The sequence below is a fragment of the Rhinoraja longicauda genome, chromosome 21 (genome assembly GCF_053455715.1).
Source record: "Rhinoraja longicauda isolate Sanriku21f chromosome 21, sRhiLon1.1, whole genome shotgun sequence".
NCBI classification, from domain to species: domain Eukaryota; kingdom Metazoa; phylum Chordata; class Chondrichthyes; order Rajiformes; family Arhynchobatidae; genus Rhinoraja; species Rhinoraja longicauda.
Genome location: NC_135973.1, coordinates 8971001 through 8989572, shown reverse-complemented (window position 1 = coordinate 8989572; position 18572 = coordinate 8971001). Strand labels below are relative to the sequence as shown.

The following is an 18572-nucleotide window of genomic DNA, read 5'->3' as shown; positions in this document are numbered from 1 at the left end:
CGTTCCCTATTTGGCGGTCTATAATACACCCCTATAAGTGTTGCTAAACCTTTCTCATTTCTGAGTTCCACCCAAACAGCCTCCTTAATCGAGCCTTCTAGTCTGTCCTGCCAAAGCACTGCTGTGATATCCACCCTGACAAGCAATGCAACACCCCCACCTCTTGCCCCTCCGATTCTATCACATCTGAAACAATGAAATCCTGGAATATTTAATTGCTAATCGCAACCCTCCTGCAACCATGTTTCACTGATCGCCACAACATCATACTTCCAGATGTCAATCCAGGCTCTAAGCTCATCCACCTTTCTTACAATGCTCCTAGCATTAAAATATACACATTTAAGGGACCCATCATTTCTTATTCTCAGTTTATTTCTTTTCCCTTCTTTCTCTCCTACATATTGGGTCTGAGTGTTTCCCTTTTCTGCCTCCTGCCTCACACACTGCCTATTAGCTATCTGTGTTTGAGTCCCTCCCCCCAACCGTACTAGTTTAAAGTCTCCGCAGTTATTTTAGCAAATCTCCCCGCCAGGATATTGGTTCCCCTCGGGTTCAGATGCAACCCGTCCTTTTTGTACAGGTCATACTTCCCCCAGAAGAGGTCCCAATGATCCAGAAACTTGAAACCCTGCTCCCTGCACCAGTTCCTCAGCCACGTATTTATCCTCCACCTCACTCCATTCCTATTCTCACTATCGCGTGGCACAGGCAGTAAGCCTGAGATTATTACTTTGGAAGTCCTTTTTTTTTAACTCTCTTCCTAGCCCCCTGAATTCTCCTTTCAGGACCTCTTCCCTTATCCTACCTATATTGTTGGTACCTATATGTACCACGACCTCTGGCTCCTCTCCCTCCCCTTTCAGGATATCCTGGACACGCTCAGACACATCCCGGACACCGGCACCAGGGAGGCAAACCACCATCCGGGTCTCCCGACTGCGTCCACAGAAACGCCTATCTGACCCCCTCACTATAGAGTCCCCTATTACTACTGCTCTCCTCTTCCTTTCCCTACCCTTCTGAGCAACAGGGCCGGACTCCTTGCCAGAGGCCCGGGCACCGTCGTTGCCCCCAGGTAGGCTGTCCCCCCCAACAGTACTTAAACAGGAGTACTTATTTCCAAGGGGTACAGCCACCGGGGTACTCCCTAGTCCCTGCCTCTGTTCCTTGCCCCCCCTAACAGTGACCCACTTGTCTACCTCCCGTGGTCTAGGAGTGACCACCTCTCTGTAACTCCTATCTATAACCTCCTCACTCTCCCTGATCAGACGGAGGTCATCAATCTGCCGCTCCAGGTTCCTAATACGGTCCCTTAGGAGCCCCATCTCGTCACACCTGGCGCAGATGTGGATGTCTGGAAGACTATCAGACTCCCAGATTCCCCACATCTGACACCCAGAACAAAAAAACTGCCCTGGCAGTCATACTCTCCAAACAAAGCCCCGCGCTCGGTTACTAAACCTACCGCCCGGCCGCTACTCCGACCGCTCCAACCACCCACCCAAAAGAACTGAGTGATCTCCGCATCTCCTTCCTTAAAAAAAAAGTTCTTTAATTCTGAGGCTGTGACCTCTAGTCCTAGACTCTCCCACTAGTGGAAACATCCTCTCCACATCCACTCTATCCAAGCCTTGGCTGGTCTGTTGGAGATAACTGGAGGCGACACGGTGGCTCAGGGGTGGAGCTGCTGCCTGACAGCGCCAGACACATGGGTTTGATCCTGACCGCGGGTGCTGTCTGTATGGAGTTTGTACGTTCTCCCAGTGACCATGTGGGTTTTCTCCGGGTGCTCCGGTTTCCTCCCACACTCTGAAGACCCACAGGTCTGTAAGTGAATTGGCTTCAGTAAAATTGCAAATCATCCCTGGTGCGTAGGACATTATCCCTAGTGCGATAGTAGGACAGCGCTAGTGCGTGAGGTGATCACTGGTCGTTGGTGGACAGATGGGGATGGTGCAGGAAACAGGAACTGAGGCAGGAGATCAGCTGTGATCTTTGGTGAATGGCAGAGCAGGTTTGAAGAACCCCTACCATTCTTCCTAATTCTGATGTTCCAATGCCAAACAAATGCCACACGTGCGCTATGCTTGATGAGTGAACTTGTATATACACCGATCAGCCAAAACATTATGACCACTGACAGGCGAAGTGAATGACATTGATTATCTTGTTACAAATGGCACCTGTCAAGGGGTGGGATATATTAGGCAGCAAGTGAACAGTCAGTTCTTGAAGTTGATGTGTCGGATGCAGGAGAAATGGGCAGGAGTAAAAGACCTGAGCGACTTCGACAAGGGCCAAATTGTTATGGCCAGACGACTGGGTCAGAGCATCTCTGAAACGGCAAGGCTTGTGGGGTGCTCCCGGTCAGCAGTGGTGAGTACCGACCGACAGTGGTCCGAGGAGGGACAACACAGGGTGTTGGGTGCCCAAGGCTCATCGATGCGCGAGGGCAACGAAGGCTATCCCGTCTGGTCCGAACCGACGGAAGGTCTACTGTGGCACAAGGCACAGAAAATTTTAATGGTGGTCACGGGAGGAATGTGTCACAATACACAGTGCATCGCACCCTGCTGCGTATGGGGCTGCACACGGAGGACCAACAGCATATTAGGCAGGTGGTCAATGTTTTGGCTCATCAGGTCATAATGTTTTGGCTGATCGGTGTATATGTTGGATAAGTGGCTTTGTCTTTTGTACACGGGAACCACTTTCTACCATTAATGTAAGTGCATGTATATTGGAAGGGATTCTGATGCAAAACCACTCACAATTTGCCCGCTACCTGCCTTATCTAAGCACAATTCCTGCCGCTCCTCACACTTCTCAGCCAGAGCAACAAAACTGCAGAGATTTTAATTCAGCGGCAGGCAAGATTAATCAGCACTGCCTCAAGTGTTGTCCAAGTACATTAAGATATGTGTCAACGTCGGCTCAACTGTTCCATGTGGGACAATTTAAGAATAAAGTTGCCCGTTTAGTAAGACTGGCGTTGCACATAATTAATGTCTTAATCATGAAGTTCATCGTTTTCAGGAGTTGAACTTCTGGCGTTTTAATGAAGCTTTAAAACCTTGCACAAAAAAAAAACCTTTCAATAGAAATAAGTAGGAAGGAACTGTAGATGTTGGTTTAAACTGAAGATAGGCACAAGAAGCTGGAGTAACTCAGCGGGTCAGGCAGCACCTCTAGACGAAAGGAATAGGTGCAAAACTTTCATTCATTTGTTCTATATCTCTCTACATCGCCGTCCATATCTCTCGTTTCCCTCTCCCCTGACTCTCAGTCCAAAGAAGGGTCTCGACCCAAAATGTCACCTGTTCCTTTTCTCCAGAGACGCTGCCTGGCCCGCTGAGTTACCCCAGCTTTTTGCGTCTACCTTCCATAAAATGGGTACGTTTTTTGTAACTTTATCTCATATTTTAGGAGGCAATGCCGGCAAGGTTCTCACTGAATGGAACAATGAGAACGGACCATTTTGAAGCAGATTTCATTGGTCACCTCCGAATGGACGAAAGGTTTGCCATCCTCGAAATGCAGACCATATGGGCTGTGAGCCCCAGCATCGACATTGGTTTCAGGCACTCTCTCCCTTCCATCGCCACCATGGGCATGCCAACGGAGAGCAGACTTCTGATCCGAGCAAGCAGGGCAAAGAAGCCCGGGGCGTCTCTCGAGTTTTCCTTTGGGGAATGTAGCTTGAGAGCTCTTGGTGACTTCAAAGGTCCCGGCAGCAGAAAGGAAGGAATAAAATCCAGCTGGTCGGCTTCTCTTATGAACAGATGCCCCACCCTTGAGGTATGGAACACAGCCTGTTAGCTTGTAAACTCTGTGACAGTGGTAACCGTGAGCCCTGGCACAAAAGCAGAATGGACTTGGGTCACTGAATCGGACTGCTAAGTTCTACCGGCCAGTTTTCAAGAGTGAGTTAGATTTAGCTCTTGGGGCTAAAGGAATCAAGGGGTAACGGGGAAAAAGCAGGAACTGGGTACTGATTTTAGATGTGTAGGAAATAACTGCAGATGCTGGTTTAAAACGAAGGTAGGCACAAAATGCTGCAGTAACTCAGCGGGTCAGGCAGCATCTCTGGAGAGAAGGAAGAGGGACGTTTCGGGTCAAGACCCTTCTTCGGATGATCAGCCATGATCACAGTGAATGGCGGTGCTGGCTCGAAGGGCCGAATGGCCTACTCCTGCACCTATTTTTCCTCGTTTGCTATGTATGCCACAAGGTGCCCAGTTTTTAAGTTAGTGTAAACCCTCACAATAATGGGCGGCTCGGTGGCGCAGCGGTAGAGTTGCTGTCTTACAGCGCCAGAGACCCGGGTTCAATCCTGACCACGGATGCTGTCTGTACGGAGTTTGTACGTTCTCCCTGTAACCGCATGGGTTTTAATCCTGGTGGTGCTCCGATTTCCTCCCATATTCCTAAGAAGTACAGGTTTGTAGATTAATTGGCTTTGTTAAAAAAATTGTAAATTGTCCGCAGTGTGTAGGATAGTAGTAGTGTACGGGGATCGCTGGTGAATGCTGGTCAAAGGGCCTGGTTCCGTGCTGTATCTCTAAACTAAACTAAGCTAAACTTAACATTCCAGAGTGTTAAGAAACATCTTGCAGGCCAGTAAAGATATCAAGGTCCCAAAGTTTACTTGGGTCTGTGAGAAACATTTTCCTACTGAAGTAAAATATATTATAAATACATTCTGTCAAATTAAATAGACCTGTTTTTATATTGTAGATTCTGATCTCTGGCTGAATGCATATCTAATTGGACACTTGAATTCCACCAGTGGGAGAGTCAAGACTAGAGTCAAGGCACTGCCTCAGAATAAAAGGACGTACCTTCAGAAAGGGGATGAGGAGGAGTTTCTTTTTAGTCAGAGGGTGGTGAATCTGTGGAATTCATTGCCGCGGGTGGCTGTGGAGGCCTAGTCATGGGGTATTTTTAAGTCAGGGATTTTTGACAATTAGGAAGGGTGTCAAGGTTAAGGGGGAGAAGGAAGGAGAATGGGGCTGAGAAGGATAGATAGATCGACCGTGATTGAATGGTGCAGCAGACTTGCTGGGCTGAATGGCCTAATCCAGCTCCTACCCTACCCTAATCTGAGGAAAGACATTCTTGCCATAGAGGTAGTACAGAGAAGGTTCACCAGATTGATTCCTGGGATGGCAGGACTTTCATATGAAGAAAGACTGGATAGACTCGGCTTGTACTCGCTGGAATTTAGAAGATTGAGGGGGGATCTTATAGAAACTTACAAAATTCTTAAGGGGTTGGACAGGCTAGATGCAGGAAGATTGTTCCCGATGTTGGGGAAGTCCAGAACAAGGAGTCACAGTTTAAGGATAAGGGGGAAGTCTTTTAGGACCGAGATGAGAACGTTTTTTTTCACACAGAGAGTGGTGAATCTGTGGAATTCTCTGCCACAGAAGGTAGTTGAGGCCAGTTCATTGGCTCTATTTAAGAGGGAGTTAGATGTGGCCCTTGTGGCTAAAGGGATCAGGGGGTATGGAGAGAAGGCAGGTACTGAGTTGGATTATCAGCCATGATCAGATTGAATGGCGGTGCAGGCTCGAAGGGCCGAATGGCCTACTCCTGCACCTATTTTCTATGTTTCTATGTTTCTATCACTAATGGATTCCTTCTCCCACAGAGAGCGGGTGTTCCACTGAATCTGGAGACCAACGGCTCCTTGGATCTTCAGAGCTGCAACATGGCAGTGAAAGCAAATGCGCTCAGTGATGATGTGACAGCCGAGCTTCACCTGGAAGCGTCATGTGACCCCAAGTACACGGTTCAGGGGCTTCTGAAGCACTCCATCCCCCAGCTGAGCCGTCGAGGCCTTCCCAGCGAGAGTCACATTCTCCTGTCCGCCGCAAACGGAGAGAAGATGGACGGCTCCTTCCTGCTGCAGTCCGGCAATTGTAAACTCCGTGCCGGTGGCAACGTGAGTCCGGGCGCAAAGGCAGAATGGACCTGGGTCACGGAATCAGACTGCCAGGTTCTACAGGTAGAGTGGAGTTAATGTTCAGCTCTTTTGAGCTTCGAAACGCAGAACAGACTTTTAGTCAATCGCCAAGCCTTTCATTTCCGCTATGAACGAGCTCCGGGTCTTCACAGGGTACAGATTACAGGTTGCGGTGTCCGCGTGGGTTTTCTCCAGGTGCTCCGGTTTCATCCCACATCCCAAAGACATAGAAACATAGAAAATAGTTGCAGGAGTAGGCCATTCGGCCCTTCGAGCCTGCACCGCCATTCAATATGATCATGGCTGATCATCCAGCTCAGTAGCCTGTACCTGCCTTCTCTCCATACCCCCTGATCCCTTTAGCAAAAAGGGCCACATCTAACTCCCTCTTAAATATAGCCAATGAACTGGCCTCAACTACCTTCTGTGGCAGAGAATTCCACAGACTCACCACTCTCTGTGTGAAGAAATGTTTTCTCATCTCGGTCCTAAAAGACTTCCCCTTATCCTTAAGCTGTGACCCCTGGTTCTGGACTCCCCCAACATCGGGAACAATCTTCCCGCATCTAGCCTCTCCAACCCCTTAAGAATTTTATATGTTTCTATAAGATCCCCCCTCAGTCTTCTAAATTCCAGCGAGTACAAGCCCAGTCTATCCAGTCTTTCCTCATATGTAAGTCCCGCCATCCCAGGGATCAATCTGGTGAACCTTCTCTGTACTCCCTCTAGGGCAAGAACGTCTTTCCTCAGGTTAGGAGACCAAAACTGCACACAGTACTCCAGGTGCGGTCTCACCAAGGCCCTGTACAACTGCAGCAGAACCTCCCTGCTCCTAAACTCAAATCCTCTTGCTATGAATGCCAACATACCATTCGCTTTCTTACGGTTAATTGGCCTCTGTAAAATCACACGTCGTGTGTAGGGATTGGATGAGAAAGCGAAATAAAGTACAATTAGTGCAAAAGTGTGATTGATGGTCGGTGCAGACTCGATGGACCAAAGGGGATGTTTCTACACTCTTTCTCTAAACATAAATTAAACTAAATCCCTCTGGGCCTAACGGTTCTATAAATGTCCTACGCATTGCTTGAAGCTGATTTTTATTTCTGGTGTAATGATGGTATTGGAAATAATACCCTAACATGGTCGTCAAAAAGATTGATTACGTTTATTAAATTAAAAAATATATATATCCAGCAGCAACCAGAGAACCTGAACTACTATCTACCTCATTGGTGGCCCTTGGACTATCCTTGATCGGACTTTGCTTGCTTTACCTTACCTTACCTTACAATGACTGCCCTCATTGCTAGTCAAGGGACAAGAGTGCGTTATTGTCAAATGTCCCAGATAGAACAATGAAATTCTTCTAAGTAAATGTTATCCCCTTATCATGTATCTGTACACTGTATATGGCCATGTATTGTCTTTCCACCGCCTGGATAGCACGCAACTAAAAGCTCTTCACTGTTCCTTGGTACACGTGGCAATAAACTGAACTGTAACTAACTGTAGATATTTAATTATTCACAAAATGCTGGAGTAACTCAGCAGGTCAGGCAGCATCTCAGGAGAAAAGGAATGGGTGACATTTCGGGTCGAGACGGGCGGCACGGTAGCGCAGCGGTAGAGTTGCTGCTTTACAGCGAATGCAGCGCCGGAGACACAGGTTCGAACCTGACTACGGGTGCTGCACTGTAAGGAGTTTGTACGTTCTCCCCGTGACCTGCGTGGGTTTTCTCCGAGATCTTCGGTTTCCTCCCACACTCCAAAGACATACAGGTATGTAGGTTAATTGGCTGGGTAAATGTAAAAAAAAAAAAATTGTCCCTAGTGGGTGTAGGATAGTGTTAATGTACGGGGATCGCTGGGCGGCACGGACTTGGAGGGCCGAAAAGGCCTGTTTCCGGCTGTAGATATATGATATGATATGATATATGAGACCCTTCTTCAGATCTGTAGATTAATTATAAACCTTATATGATTAATTCTGCTGGAAAAATATATATTATTTTTAATAAATGTAATCAATCTATTTGGTAACTGCCCTCATTGCTATTTTCCTACTTTGTTAGGGTATTATTTCCAACAAACACCCCATTATTCTACCCTCTTTCAACATGTTGCATGCACTCAGCATTGGAATAATGCGGGCCAAAGTGACTTCCAACAGACAATAGGTGCAGGAGTAGGCCATTCGGCCCTTCGAGCCAGCACCTCCATTCACTGGGATCATGGCTGATCATCCACAATCAGTACCCCGTTCCTGCCTTCTCCCCATATCCCTTGACAAAGAAGTTTCCGCTGTTTACACCTGAATGACACTTGAGTTAGGATTTTAGGTTCATTTACAGAGGCCACAAGACTTGTGTTTTAGACAAATGTTTACAACAAAGGGTGGGAGTAGAGCTACTGCCTTACCACGCCAGAGACCCGGGTTCAATCTTCACTATGGATGCTATCTGTACGGAATTTATACGTTCTCCCCTTGATCTGCGTGGGGTTTTTCTCCGCGATTTTCGGTTTCCTCCCAAGCTCCAAACATGTACAGGTTTGTAGTTTAATTGGCTTGGTGTAAATATTTAACAAAAAGTCCCTAGTGTGTGTGTGTAGAGTAGTGTTAATGTTTGGGGATCGTAGGTCGGTGTGGACTCGGTGGGCCGAAGGGCCTGTTTCGGCGCTGCCTGTCTTAACTAAGTTAAACTAAAACACGGTCGTTGGGACATTATTAACCAAAGTTGCCTTCTTCAGAACTTTATGATTCCAGCCCATTCGCAATGCAACGGGTCCATTCAGATCGACGGGTGCAAAGGGGAACTTCGAACCCACATCCAGTTCGACGGTAACGGTGCTTCCTTGGAGCTGAGGTCAGAGTGCGACCCAAAAATCAACATGGAGGCCACCTTTGAGCACACATTGCCAGCGTTGAAAGGAATTCCAGCCCACAACAAGCTCTCGTTCACAGCTGAAAACCGGTACAAATCTGAGTTTGAGTTGGATTTGACGTTGGGCACCTGTAACCTTCTAGCGAGTGGAGGTCTTCAAGTGAAAAATAAAACGGAAATCAACTTTTTGATAGATAATAAATGCAAAAAGCTACAGGTATGGCTAATATTTTTTACTTGATCGTTTCAGTGTTGGGGGTATATTCGTGAAATAATTGAATTACATTATTACATTTGAGTAAATTGCACCAAAACTTCTGCTTTGTGAACTCACTTGAGGATTTGTTTGTTGAAAGAGGTCTTCTGTTTTCACCTGGTCTTGTAACCTATGAATATTTATATTAGTAATGAATAAAAACTGCCTATTTCAGGAACTGGGAGCGCCATTGAAGATCGACGGGTCAGTGCATATTGTTGTAAATGGAGTCAGCTTTGAGTCCCAGATGCAGATAAATGTTGATCAAATCAAGCTGGAAGGTCAACTGACTCTGAAGGCCGGTGCTGTAAGTTCTCCATCTAGTTTTGATCTTATCTTCTCGATGGCACATTTGTACTGACTGGATAGAATGTATAAAACAAAACGAATTGGGAGGAACAATGGTATGTTGGCATTCATAGCAAGAGGATTTGAGTTTAGGAGCAGGGAGGTTCTGCTGCAGTTGTACAGGGCCTTGGTGAGACCGCACCTGGAGTATTGTGTGCAGTTTTGGTCTCCTAACCTGAGGAAAGACGTTCTTGCCTTAGAGGGAGTACAGAGAAGGTTCACCAGATTAATCCCTGGGATGGCGGGACTTGCATATGAGGAAAGACTGGATAGACTGGGCTTGTACTCGCTGGAATTTGGAAGACTGAGGGGGGATCTTATAGAAACATATAAAATTCTTAAGGGGTTGGAGAGGCTAGATGCGGGAAGATTGTTCCCGATGTTGGGGGAGTCCAGAACCAGGGGTCACAGCTTAAGGATAAGGGGGAAGTCTTTTAGGACCGAGATGAGAAAACATTTCTTCACACAGAGAGTGGTGAGTCTGTGGAATTCTCTGCCACAGAAGGTAGTTGAGGCCAGTTCATTGGCTATATTTAAGAGGGAGTTAGATGTGGCCCTTTTTGCTAAAGAGATCAGGGGGTATGGAGAGAAGGCAGGTACAGGTTACTGAGCTGGATGATCAGCCATGATCATATTGAATGGCGGTGCAAGCTCGAAGGGCCGAATGGCCTACTCCTGCACCTATTTTCTATGTTTCTATGTTTCTATGACACAAAATGCTGGAGTAGCTCGGCGGGACAGGCAGCATCTCTGGAGAGAAGAAATGGGTGAGGTTTCAGGTTGAGACCCATCTTCAGACTGAGAGTCAGGGGAGAGGGAGATGTGGAAGGGTAAGGTGTGGAAACAACAGATCAAAGCAGATGCTGATAATGAAATGTAGAATGGTTCATTGTTAGCTGAGGGGAAGGTGACAAGGAGGGACACAATCAGTCAAATTTATCAGGAGGACAGCGAAACTAGTCCGAGAACTAAGGTGGGGGAGGGACGTTGAGAGAGGGAAACCAAGGGTTACTTGAAGTTAGAGAAATCATTTCATACCACTGGGTTGTAAGCTGCCCAAGCGAAATATGAGCTGCTGTTCCTCCAATATGCGCTGGGCCTCACTCTGACAGTGGTGGAGGTCCAGGACAGAAAGGTCAGTGTGGGAATGGGAGGGGGAGTTAAAGTGTTTGGCAACCTATTGATCAATGGGGGAGAAGAGGATAGTTAAATGTCAAGCATTATATTGCATTGGAAGTAAAAGACTTTTACAAAATCCATGAAAGTTGTAGTTAATAACATTAAACTGACTCATTTGCCATTTACTACCTCTGGGACATATACGAAATTCATTGGACTCCTATAAAAACAATATATAATGACTTAGGTACAGTAAAGGCCTAGATAAAATGAATGTGGAGAGGATGTTTCCAGTAGTGGGGGAGACAAGGACCAGAGGGCACAACCTCTGAATAAAAAGACATGCCTTCAGAATGGAGATGAGGAGGAATTTCTTTAGTCCGAGGGTGGTGAATCTCTTAATTCTTTGCCTCAAACGGCTGTGGAGGTCAAGCCATTCAGTATTTTTAAAGCAGAGATTGATAGGTTCTTGATTAGTAAGGGTGTCAAAGGTTTCGGGAAGAAGGCAGGAGAATGGGGTTGAGAGACCAGCCAAGATGGAATGGCGGAGTTGACTCGATGGGCCAAATGGCCTAGTTCTGCCCTTGTGTCTTGTGAGCTCATGAATAACCGATGGTAATTTTGCCACTCTCTCCCCATCAAGAATAAGTGTGAGATTGATGCTTCGTTGGTGCACAACATTCAAGGTGCCAGGCGGCTTGGCATTCCAGGAAATACAGTTGTCGTATTAACAGCCGAGAAACAGGACGATACCTACAAACAGTCCATCCGATTTATTATCGATACCAAGCAGGTAAATTATTGTTTATTACTGATTCCAGTCGGAGGAGTCTTGCAACACCGTACCAACTACTCTTTAGTGTATTGAGGAAAAATGAAAAGCTTTTCTTGCGTGCTAACCAGTCAGCGGAAAGCCGATACATGATTACATTATATTACGGTGTCCACGGTGTACAGATGCATGATAAAGGGAATAAGATTTAGTTCAAGATAAAACCCAGTAAAGTCCATTTAAAGATAGTCCGAGGGTCTCCAATGAAGTAGATGGTAGCTCAGGACCGCTCTCTAGATGTTGATAGGATGGTTCAGTTGCCTGTTAACAGCTGGGAAGAAACTGACCCTGAATGTGGAGGTGTGCGTTTTCACACTTCTGTACCTATTGCCTGATGGGAGAGGGGAGAAGCGGGAGTGACCGGGGTGAGACTTGTCCTTGATTTTGCTGGTGGCCTTGCCGAGTCAAATAGAGAACATTTCAATTTTTTTCTATTTTGTAATAATGTATAACTTTGGTACCTCACAAAACAAAAGGGGTGGTGCATCAGGTGGAGCTGCTGCCCCGCAGCGCCAGAGACCCGGGTTCAATCCTGACCTCGGGTGCTGCCTGTGTGGAGTTTGCACCGTTCTCCCTGTGACCGCGTGGGTTTCCTCCGGGTGCTCCGGTTTTCTACGACATCCCAAAGACGTGCGGGTTTGTAGGTTAATTGGCCCTCTGCAAACTGAAACTAGTATGCAGGGAGTGGACGCGGCAGTGGGGGTAACATGGAACGAGTGTGGACGGGTAATGGATGATCACAGCATCGCCTCGCTGGGACGAAGGGCCTGTTTCCATGTTGTACCTCGAAACAAAGGTGAACATGCTGGTTGTCGGCAAAGTGCCTGCTTGATTTTGTCCAGGTTTGTCAGTGTTCATCAATGCACAGTGATTCATTCAGTGAGGTTACCACGACATCAACCGTGGGTTAATTAAAGAAAATAACTGCAGATGCTGGTACAAATCGAAGGTAATTATTCACAAAATGCTGGAGTAACTCAGCAGGTCAGGCAGCATCTCGGGAGAAAAGGAATCCTTCCTTTGTCCCGCCCCCCTGACATCAGTTTGAAGAAGGGTCTCAACCCGAAACGTCGCCCATTCCTTCTCTCCCGAGATGCTGCCTGACCTGCTGAGTTACTCCAGCATTTTGTGAATAAACACCTTGAGTTAATTAACATCAGTTTGCTGCTGGGGCTTGTGGAGTTAGACAGATAATTACGCAGCACTCTGACAAGAAAGCCAATTGAAAGGTCACGGCTGGCAATGAGTGAGAAGCACATTTTGAACATGGATTGGTAAAATGATTTTCCTCAATAATAACCTTTGGAATAATTGATGTAGGAAAGTAACAAACAACCCATTGTGGTTGCCCAAAATAGCACGATCAAGAGCTTCTCTATTATATTTAGTTTAGTTTAGAAATACAGCATGGAAACAGGCCCTTCGGCCCACCGAGTCCACGCTGACCAGCAAACCCCTGTCACTAGCACTGTCATACACACCAGCGACAGTTTTACAATTTTACCAAGCCGATTAACCTACAAACCTGCACGTATTTGGCATGTGGGAGGAACCCGGAGAAAACCCGCGCGACTACGGGGAGAACATTAAAAAACTCCATACAGTCAGCACCTGCAGTCAGGATCAAACCCGGGTCTCTGGCGCTGTGAAGCAGCAACTCTACCCGCTGTGCCCGCCATGCCACCCGAAGTGGTGCAGGTAAATAAAGCCCTATAGCCTGCCCAACCTCTGCCTATAGCTCAGGCACTCGAGTCCTGGCAACAACCTCGTGAATCTTCTCTGCACCCTCTCCTGCTTTGCAACATCCTTCCTGTAAGCAGGGTTATCAAAACACAATGTAGAGGTGTTAATTTTAAGAATGAAATGTATCCAGAGGCTTTGGTTAATCCTTTCCAAATGTGCTTACATTTTAACCAGATAATCGAAGATTTGATTTTTGTTCACAAAGCACATCATATTTCATTGAGCTACAAGCTAATTCATAATATGGATTTACTCAAGAACCTCATTGATGACCACATTGATGTACAGGTAAGAACATATGGCCAGTTTTCTGCTGCAGTTGCACAGGGCATTGGTGAGACCACACCTGGAGTATTGCGTACAGTTTTGGTCTCCTAATCTGAGGAAAGACATTCTTGCCACAGAGGGAGTACAGAGAAGGTTCACCAGATTGATTCCTGGGGTGGCAGGACTTTCATATGAAGAAAGACTGGATAGACTCGGCTTGTACTCGCTGGAATTTAGAAGATTGAGGGGGGATCTTATAGAAACTTACAAAATTCTTAAGGGGTTGGACAGGCTAGATGCAGGAAGATTGTTCCCGATGTTGGGGAAGTCCAGAACAAGGGGTCACAGTTTAAGGATAAGGGGGAAGTCTTTTAGGACCGAGATGAAAACTTTTTTTTTCACACAGAGAGTGGTGAATCTGTGGAATTCTCTGCCACAGAAGGTAGTTGAGGCCAGTTCATTGGCTATATTTAAGAGGGAGCTAGATGTGGCCCTTGTGGCTAAAGGGATCAGGGGGTATGGAGAGAAGGCAGGTACGGGATACTGAGTTGGATGATCAGCCATGATCATATTGAATGGCGGTGTAGGCTCGAAGGGCCGAATGGCCTACTCCTGCACCTATTTTCTATGTTTCTATGTTTCTATGTTTCTATATAAAGATAGAAATATATAAAGGCTTTCAATTATGTTTGTTGAAATATTTCTTTTATAAATCAAGTGTTGACTTTGTTATATTTTGGGCATGTAATTTCTTAATATTTCATATAAATAATGATTGTTACCAATTAAATGCACATGGATAAACATTGACTGGATTTTTATATTATTTTTGATCTGAGATATGGCTTCGTCCATTTTGAAAAGTAATGAGGGATCTAAGTTTTTGTCTATGTTTCCAGAGATCCAATTTGCCCACGATAAACCGATCGCGAACATAATCGTAACTTTGACACCCCCACCCGCAACAAAATAGTTGTGCGGGTGTGGGGGAGGTATTTGTGGGAGGGCTCGTTATCTAGCTGTGAGACCGAGGACAGACTGGGCAATCGTTTTGCTGAAAACTTACACTCTGTCCGCCTTGACCTACGCGATCTCCCAGTCACCAAAGATTTTCAACTCCCCCTCCCATTTGCAAACTGACCTTTCTGTCCTGGGCCTCCTCCACTGTCAGAGTGAGGCCCAGTGCAAATTGGAGGAACAGCACCTCATATTTTGCTTGGGCAGCTTACAGCCCAGCGGGTATGAACGTTGACTTCTCTAATTTCAAGTAACCCTTGTATTCCCTCCCTCCCCCCCCACCCTAGCCGTCCTACTAGTTCCACTGTTCACATTCTTCGTTATCACCTCTTCCCCAGCCAACAATGGCCCCTTGTGGGCTGCACCCTTCCTTGGTCTACTGTTGCCGGTCTTTCTTTGTTCTGGTCTGACCTCCAGTTCCCTCCCCTCTACTTTCAGCGTGAAGAAGGGTCCCGGCCCAAAACACCCATCCTTTTTCTCCAGAGAGGCTGCCTGACCCGCTGAGTTACTCCAGCATTTTGTGTCTGTCTTCGAGATATTAAAAATATTGATATCATGAAGCTCTCTCGAGACAGGTTGCAGAATTGCCTTGAAACATTTCAAAGACTATATGTTGGGCAGCAAGTGTGATCTGTGCTCCAGTAGAGTTCAGAAGGTGGAGGCAATTGATTTCAATCATATTTAGCCAATGGCAGATTAAAGGGGAATTCTAATTGTTAGCAGGAAAATAACTGCAGATGCTGGTACAAATCGAAGGTATCACAAAATGCTGGAGTTACTCAGCGGCTCAGGCACCATCTCTGGAGAGAAGGAATGGGTGATGTTTCGGGTTGAGACCCTTCTTCGGACTGAACTTTTTGTGATACCTTCCAATTGTTAGCAATTCGTTACTGTGAATGTACGTTTTGTGTATGAAGCAGAACATAAAACTGGAATAACGTTGATGCAAATGTCTATAGAATCCTACTGGAACAATAGAAATTGGATGTGGAGAGGATGTTTCGACTCGTGGACCAGAGGTCAGAGCCTCTGAATTAAAGGACGTTCTGTGAGGAAGGAGCTGAGGGGGAATTTATTTAGTCAGAGGACGGTGAATCTGTGAAATTCATTGCCACGAAAGGCTGTGGAGGCCGAGTCAGTGGATATTTTTATGGCAGAGGCAGATAGATTCTTGATTAGTACGGGTGCCAGGGGTTATGTGGAGAAGGCAGGAGAATGGGGTTAGGAGGGAGAGATCCTGTAGATCAGCCATGATTGAATGGCGGAGTAGACTTGATGGGCCGAATGGCCTAATTCTACTCCTATTCCTTATGACCTTATGAAATAAGATCTCAGCTTATTTTCATTAAGTAATTTCTTGGAGGATATAGATCTTCTCTGTGAAAGAACACTTTAGAAACGTCTATAATCTTTCAAGCATTACATAAATCAATATTTTCTCTCATACCAATTTTAGAATTAAATTCCTCGAGGCGCACACTGAATAGGTCAAAATAAGGCAAGCCAAACTTTAATGGAACTTCATTACCTAGCACGTCAAATGACACAATTACATATTGGGTAAAATATGTGCTTCAGTTCTGAAGAAGGGTCTCGACCTGAAATGTCACCTAAACATGTTCTCCAGAGATGTTACCTGACCCACTCAGTTACTCCAGCACTTTGTGTTTTATGCATAATTGGATATGTTTTTGAATGTTTAAGCCAGTCGGCAGATGCATTTTCTGATAATGTGCATCAGGCTAAACTGAGGTTAAATATCGATTAGAAACTGCTATCAATGCCATTTAGCACCGAGGAGAAGGATTGCTCCAGTGGTAATGTCTGGAGTCTGTGCAATCCATTCATAAGATATAACTTTGATCTTGTTTTACATATTGCAAAGAGACATTATTCCCCAGTCCTGAAATGCTGAGGGCACCACGATGGGGCATCTGCTGGAGCTACTACCTCACATGTCAGGGACCCGGGTTCAATCCTGATGTTGGGTGGGTGGCTGCCTGTGTAGAGTTTGCACGTTCTCACTGTGACCGCGTGGGTTTCTTCCACGTGCTCCAGTTCCCCCCACCCCCATCCCAATGAGAGGGGATTTCTTTAGTCAGAGGGTGGTGAATCTGTGGAATTCATTGCCACAGACGGCCGTGGAGGCCAAGTCAATGGATATTTTTATGGCGGAAATTGGCAGGTTCTTGATTAGTGCGGGTGTCAGGGGTTACGGAGAGAAGGCAGGAGAATGGGGTTGCGAGGGGAAGATAGATCAGCCGTGATTGAATGGCAGGGTAGACTCGAAGGGCTGAATGGACGAATTCTGCTCTTTGAACGTGTGAAGATGTACGGGTTTGCAGGTTAATTGACCTCTGTAAATTGCCCCTAGTGAGTAAGGGGTGGGTGAGAAAGTGGTGGGCCGAAGGACCTGTTTCCTTGCTGTGTCTTTCAACCAATTCACTCAGTCAAAACAGATAACGCCCCTCACAGCAATAACCAAGGAGGCAATAAATAAATGTTTTTTTTAACTTCAGGTCAACGCTAACCTTCAAGGAGTTGCTCCTAATCTGGAGGGATCTGTTCAAATCATTGTGGATGGCTCGAAGCCCATTGCATATGCATTCAATACTTACGCAAACGATGAACAGTTTAAGTTCATTATCAGAAATAATCACAACAGTAAAAGCCTAGCGAATGCTGGTTATCCCAAGGAGATCGTGCTTATGCTGGATGCTCAAAAAAATGGTAAGATTCTAAATTTGAGCTAGTGACATGCCGAATTATGAAATGTTATTTTTTTATAAAAATTGAACTCTAATACATATTTAATTTCTGTACCACTTTAGAGAAATATCGGAAGCTCATAAAATAGATATTCAGTTCAGTTTATGTGGAAGAAGGAACTGCAGATGCTGGTTTAAAGCAAAGTTTATTGTCACGTGTACCGAGGTACAGGGAAAAGCTTTTGTTGCGTGCCAACCAGCCAGTGCAAAGACAAAACAGTCAAGCCATTCACAGAGCACAGATACACGATCAGGGAAAAACATTTAGTGCAAGGTCAAGCCAGTAAAGTCCGATCAAAGATAGCCCGATAGCAGTTCAGGACTGCTCCCTAGTTGCGGTAGATTGGTTCAGATTTAGATTTAGATTTAGAGATACAGCGCGGAAACGGGCCCTTCGGCCCACCGGGTCCGCGCCGCCCAGCGATCCCCGCACATTAACACTAGGGACAATTTTTTAAAAACATTTAATTAACCCAGCCAATTAACCTACATACCTGTACGTAGTGTGGGAGGAAACCGAAGATCTCGGAGAAAACCCACGCAGGTCACGGGGATAATGTACAAACTCCGTACAGACGGCATCTGTAGTCAGGATCGAACCTGAGTCTCCGGCGCTGCATTCGCTGTAAGGCAGCAACTCTACCGCTGCGCCACCGTGCCGCAGTTGGCAGTGGAGGCCAATTCTCTGAATGCATTCAAGAGAGAGCTAGATAGAGCTCTTAAGGATAGCGGAGTCAGGGGGTATGGGGAGAAGGCAGGAACGGGGTATTGATTGAGAATGATCAGCCATGATCACATTGAATGGTGGTGCTGGCTCGAAGGGCCGAATGGCCTACTCCTGCACCGATTGTCTATTGTCTATTGAAATGTGAAAGGCCAGAGACCGTAGCTCGAAGGTGAAAGGTACAAAGTTAAAAGAAGATGCGCGGGACAAGTTTTTTTTGTTACATGGAGATTGGTGGGTGCCTAGAATAAGATGCCAGGGGTGGTGGTGAGGCAGATATACGCTCGTGGCATTAAAGAGGCTTTTAGATGGATACATGGATGTGCAGGCACATGAGATTAGTTTAATTTGGCATTATGTTCGGCATGGATATTGTGCACAGAAGGGCCTGTTCTGGTGTCATACTGTTCCATGGTCTTTGTAAATACATACTTCACACCGCATGTTAGGTTGATCAGTACACATCTGCATATGATAAAAAAAACATGCAGCATTGAGTGTGGCAGAGTCACTCCTATTGTGACGCTTATTTAACAACTAGATTAGGGACTCGGACACAGACAGAAATCAGGTTGTATCACTGGAGGAAGCCCTGCATCTGTACAATTCAGAATTATCTTTAACAGTCTGGGACAAATGGAA

General features: G+C 46.0%; 1 protein-coding gene across 1 annotated transcript in view; it reads left to right on the top strand.

Annotated features, from left to right (window-relative positions):
- The window catches only part of LOC144604175 (uncharacterized), a 257398-nt gene that overhangs the window by 173289 nt on the left and 65537 nt on the right, over positions 1–18572 (top strand). Inside the window, exons 43-49 of the mRNA XM_078418381.1 lie at positions 3430–3801; positions 5657–6013; positions 8723–9073; positions 9288–9419; positions 11223–11372; positions 13329–13442; positions 16958–17168. Of these exons, the coding sequence (XP_078274507.1) occupies positions 3430–3801; positions 5657–6013; positions 8723–9073; positions 9288–9419; positions 11223–11372; positions 13329–13442; positions 16958–17168 (1687 nt within the window). The remainder of the gene's footprint in view (positions 1–3429; positions 3802–5656; positions 6014–8722; positions 9074–9287; positions 9420–11222; positions 11373–13328; positions 13443–16957; positions 17169–18572) is intronic.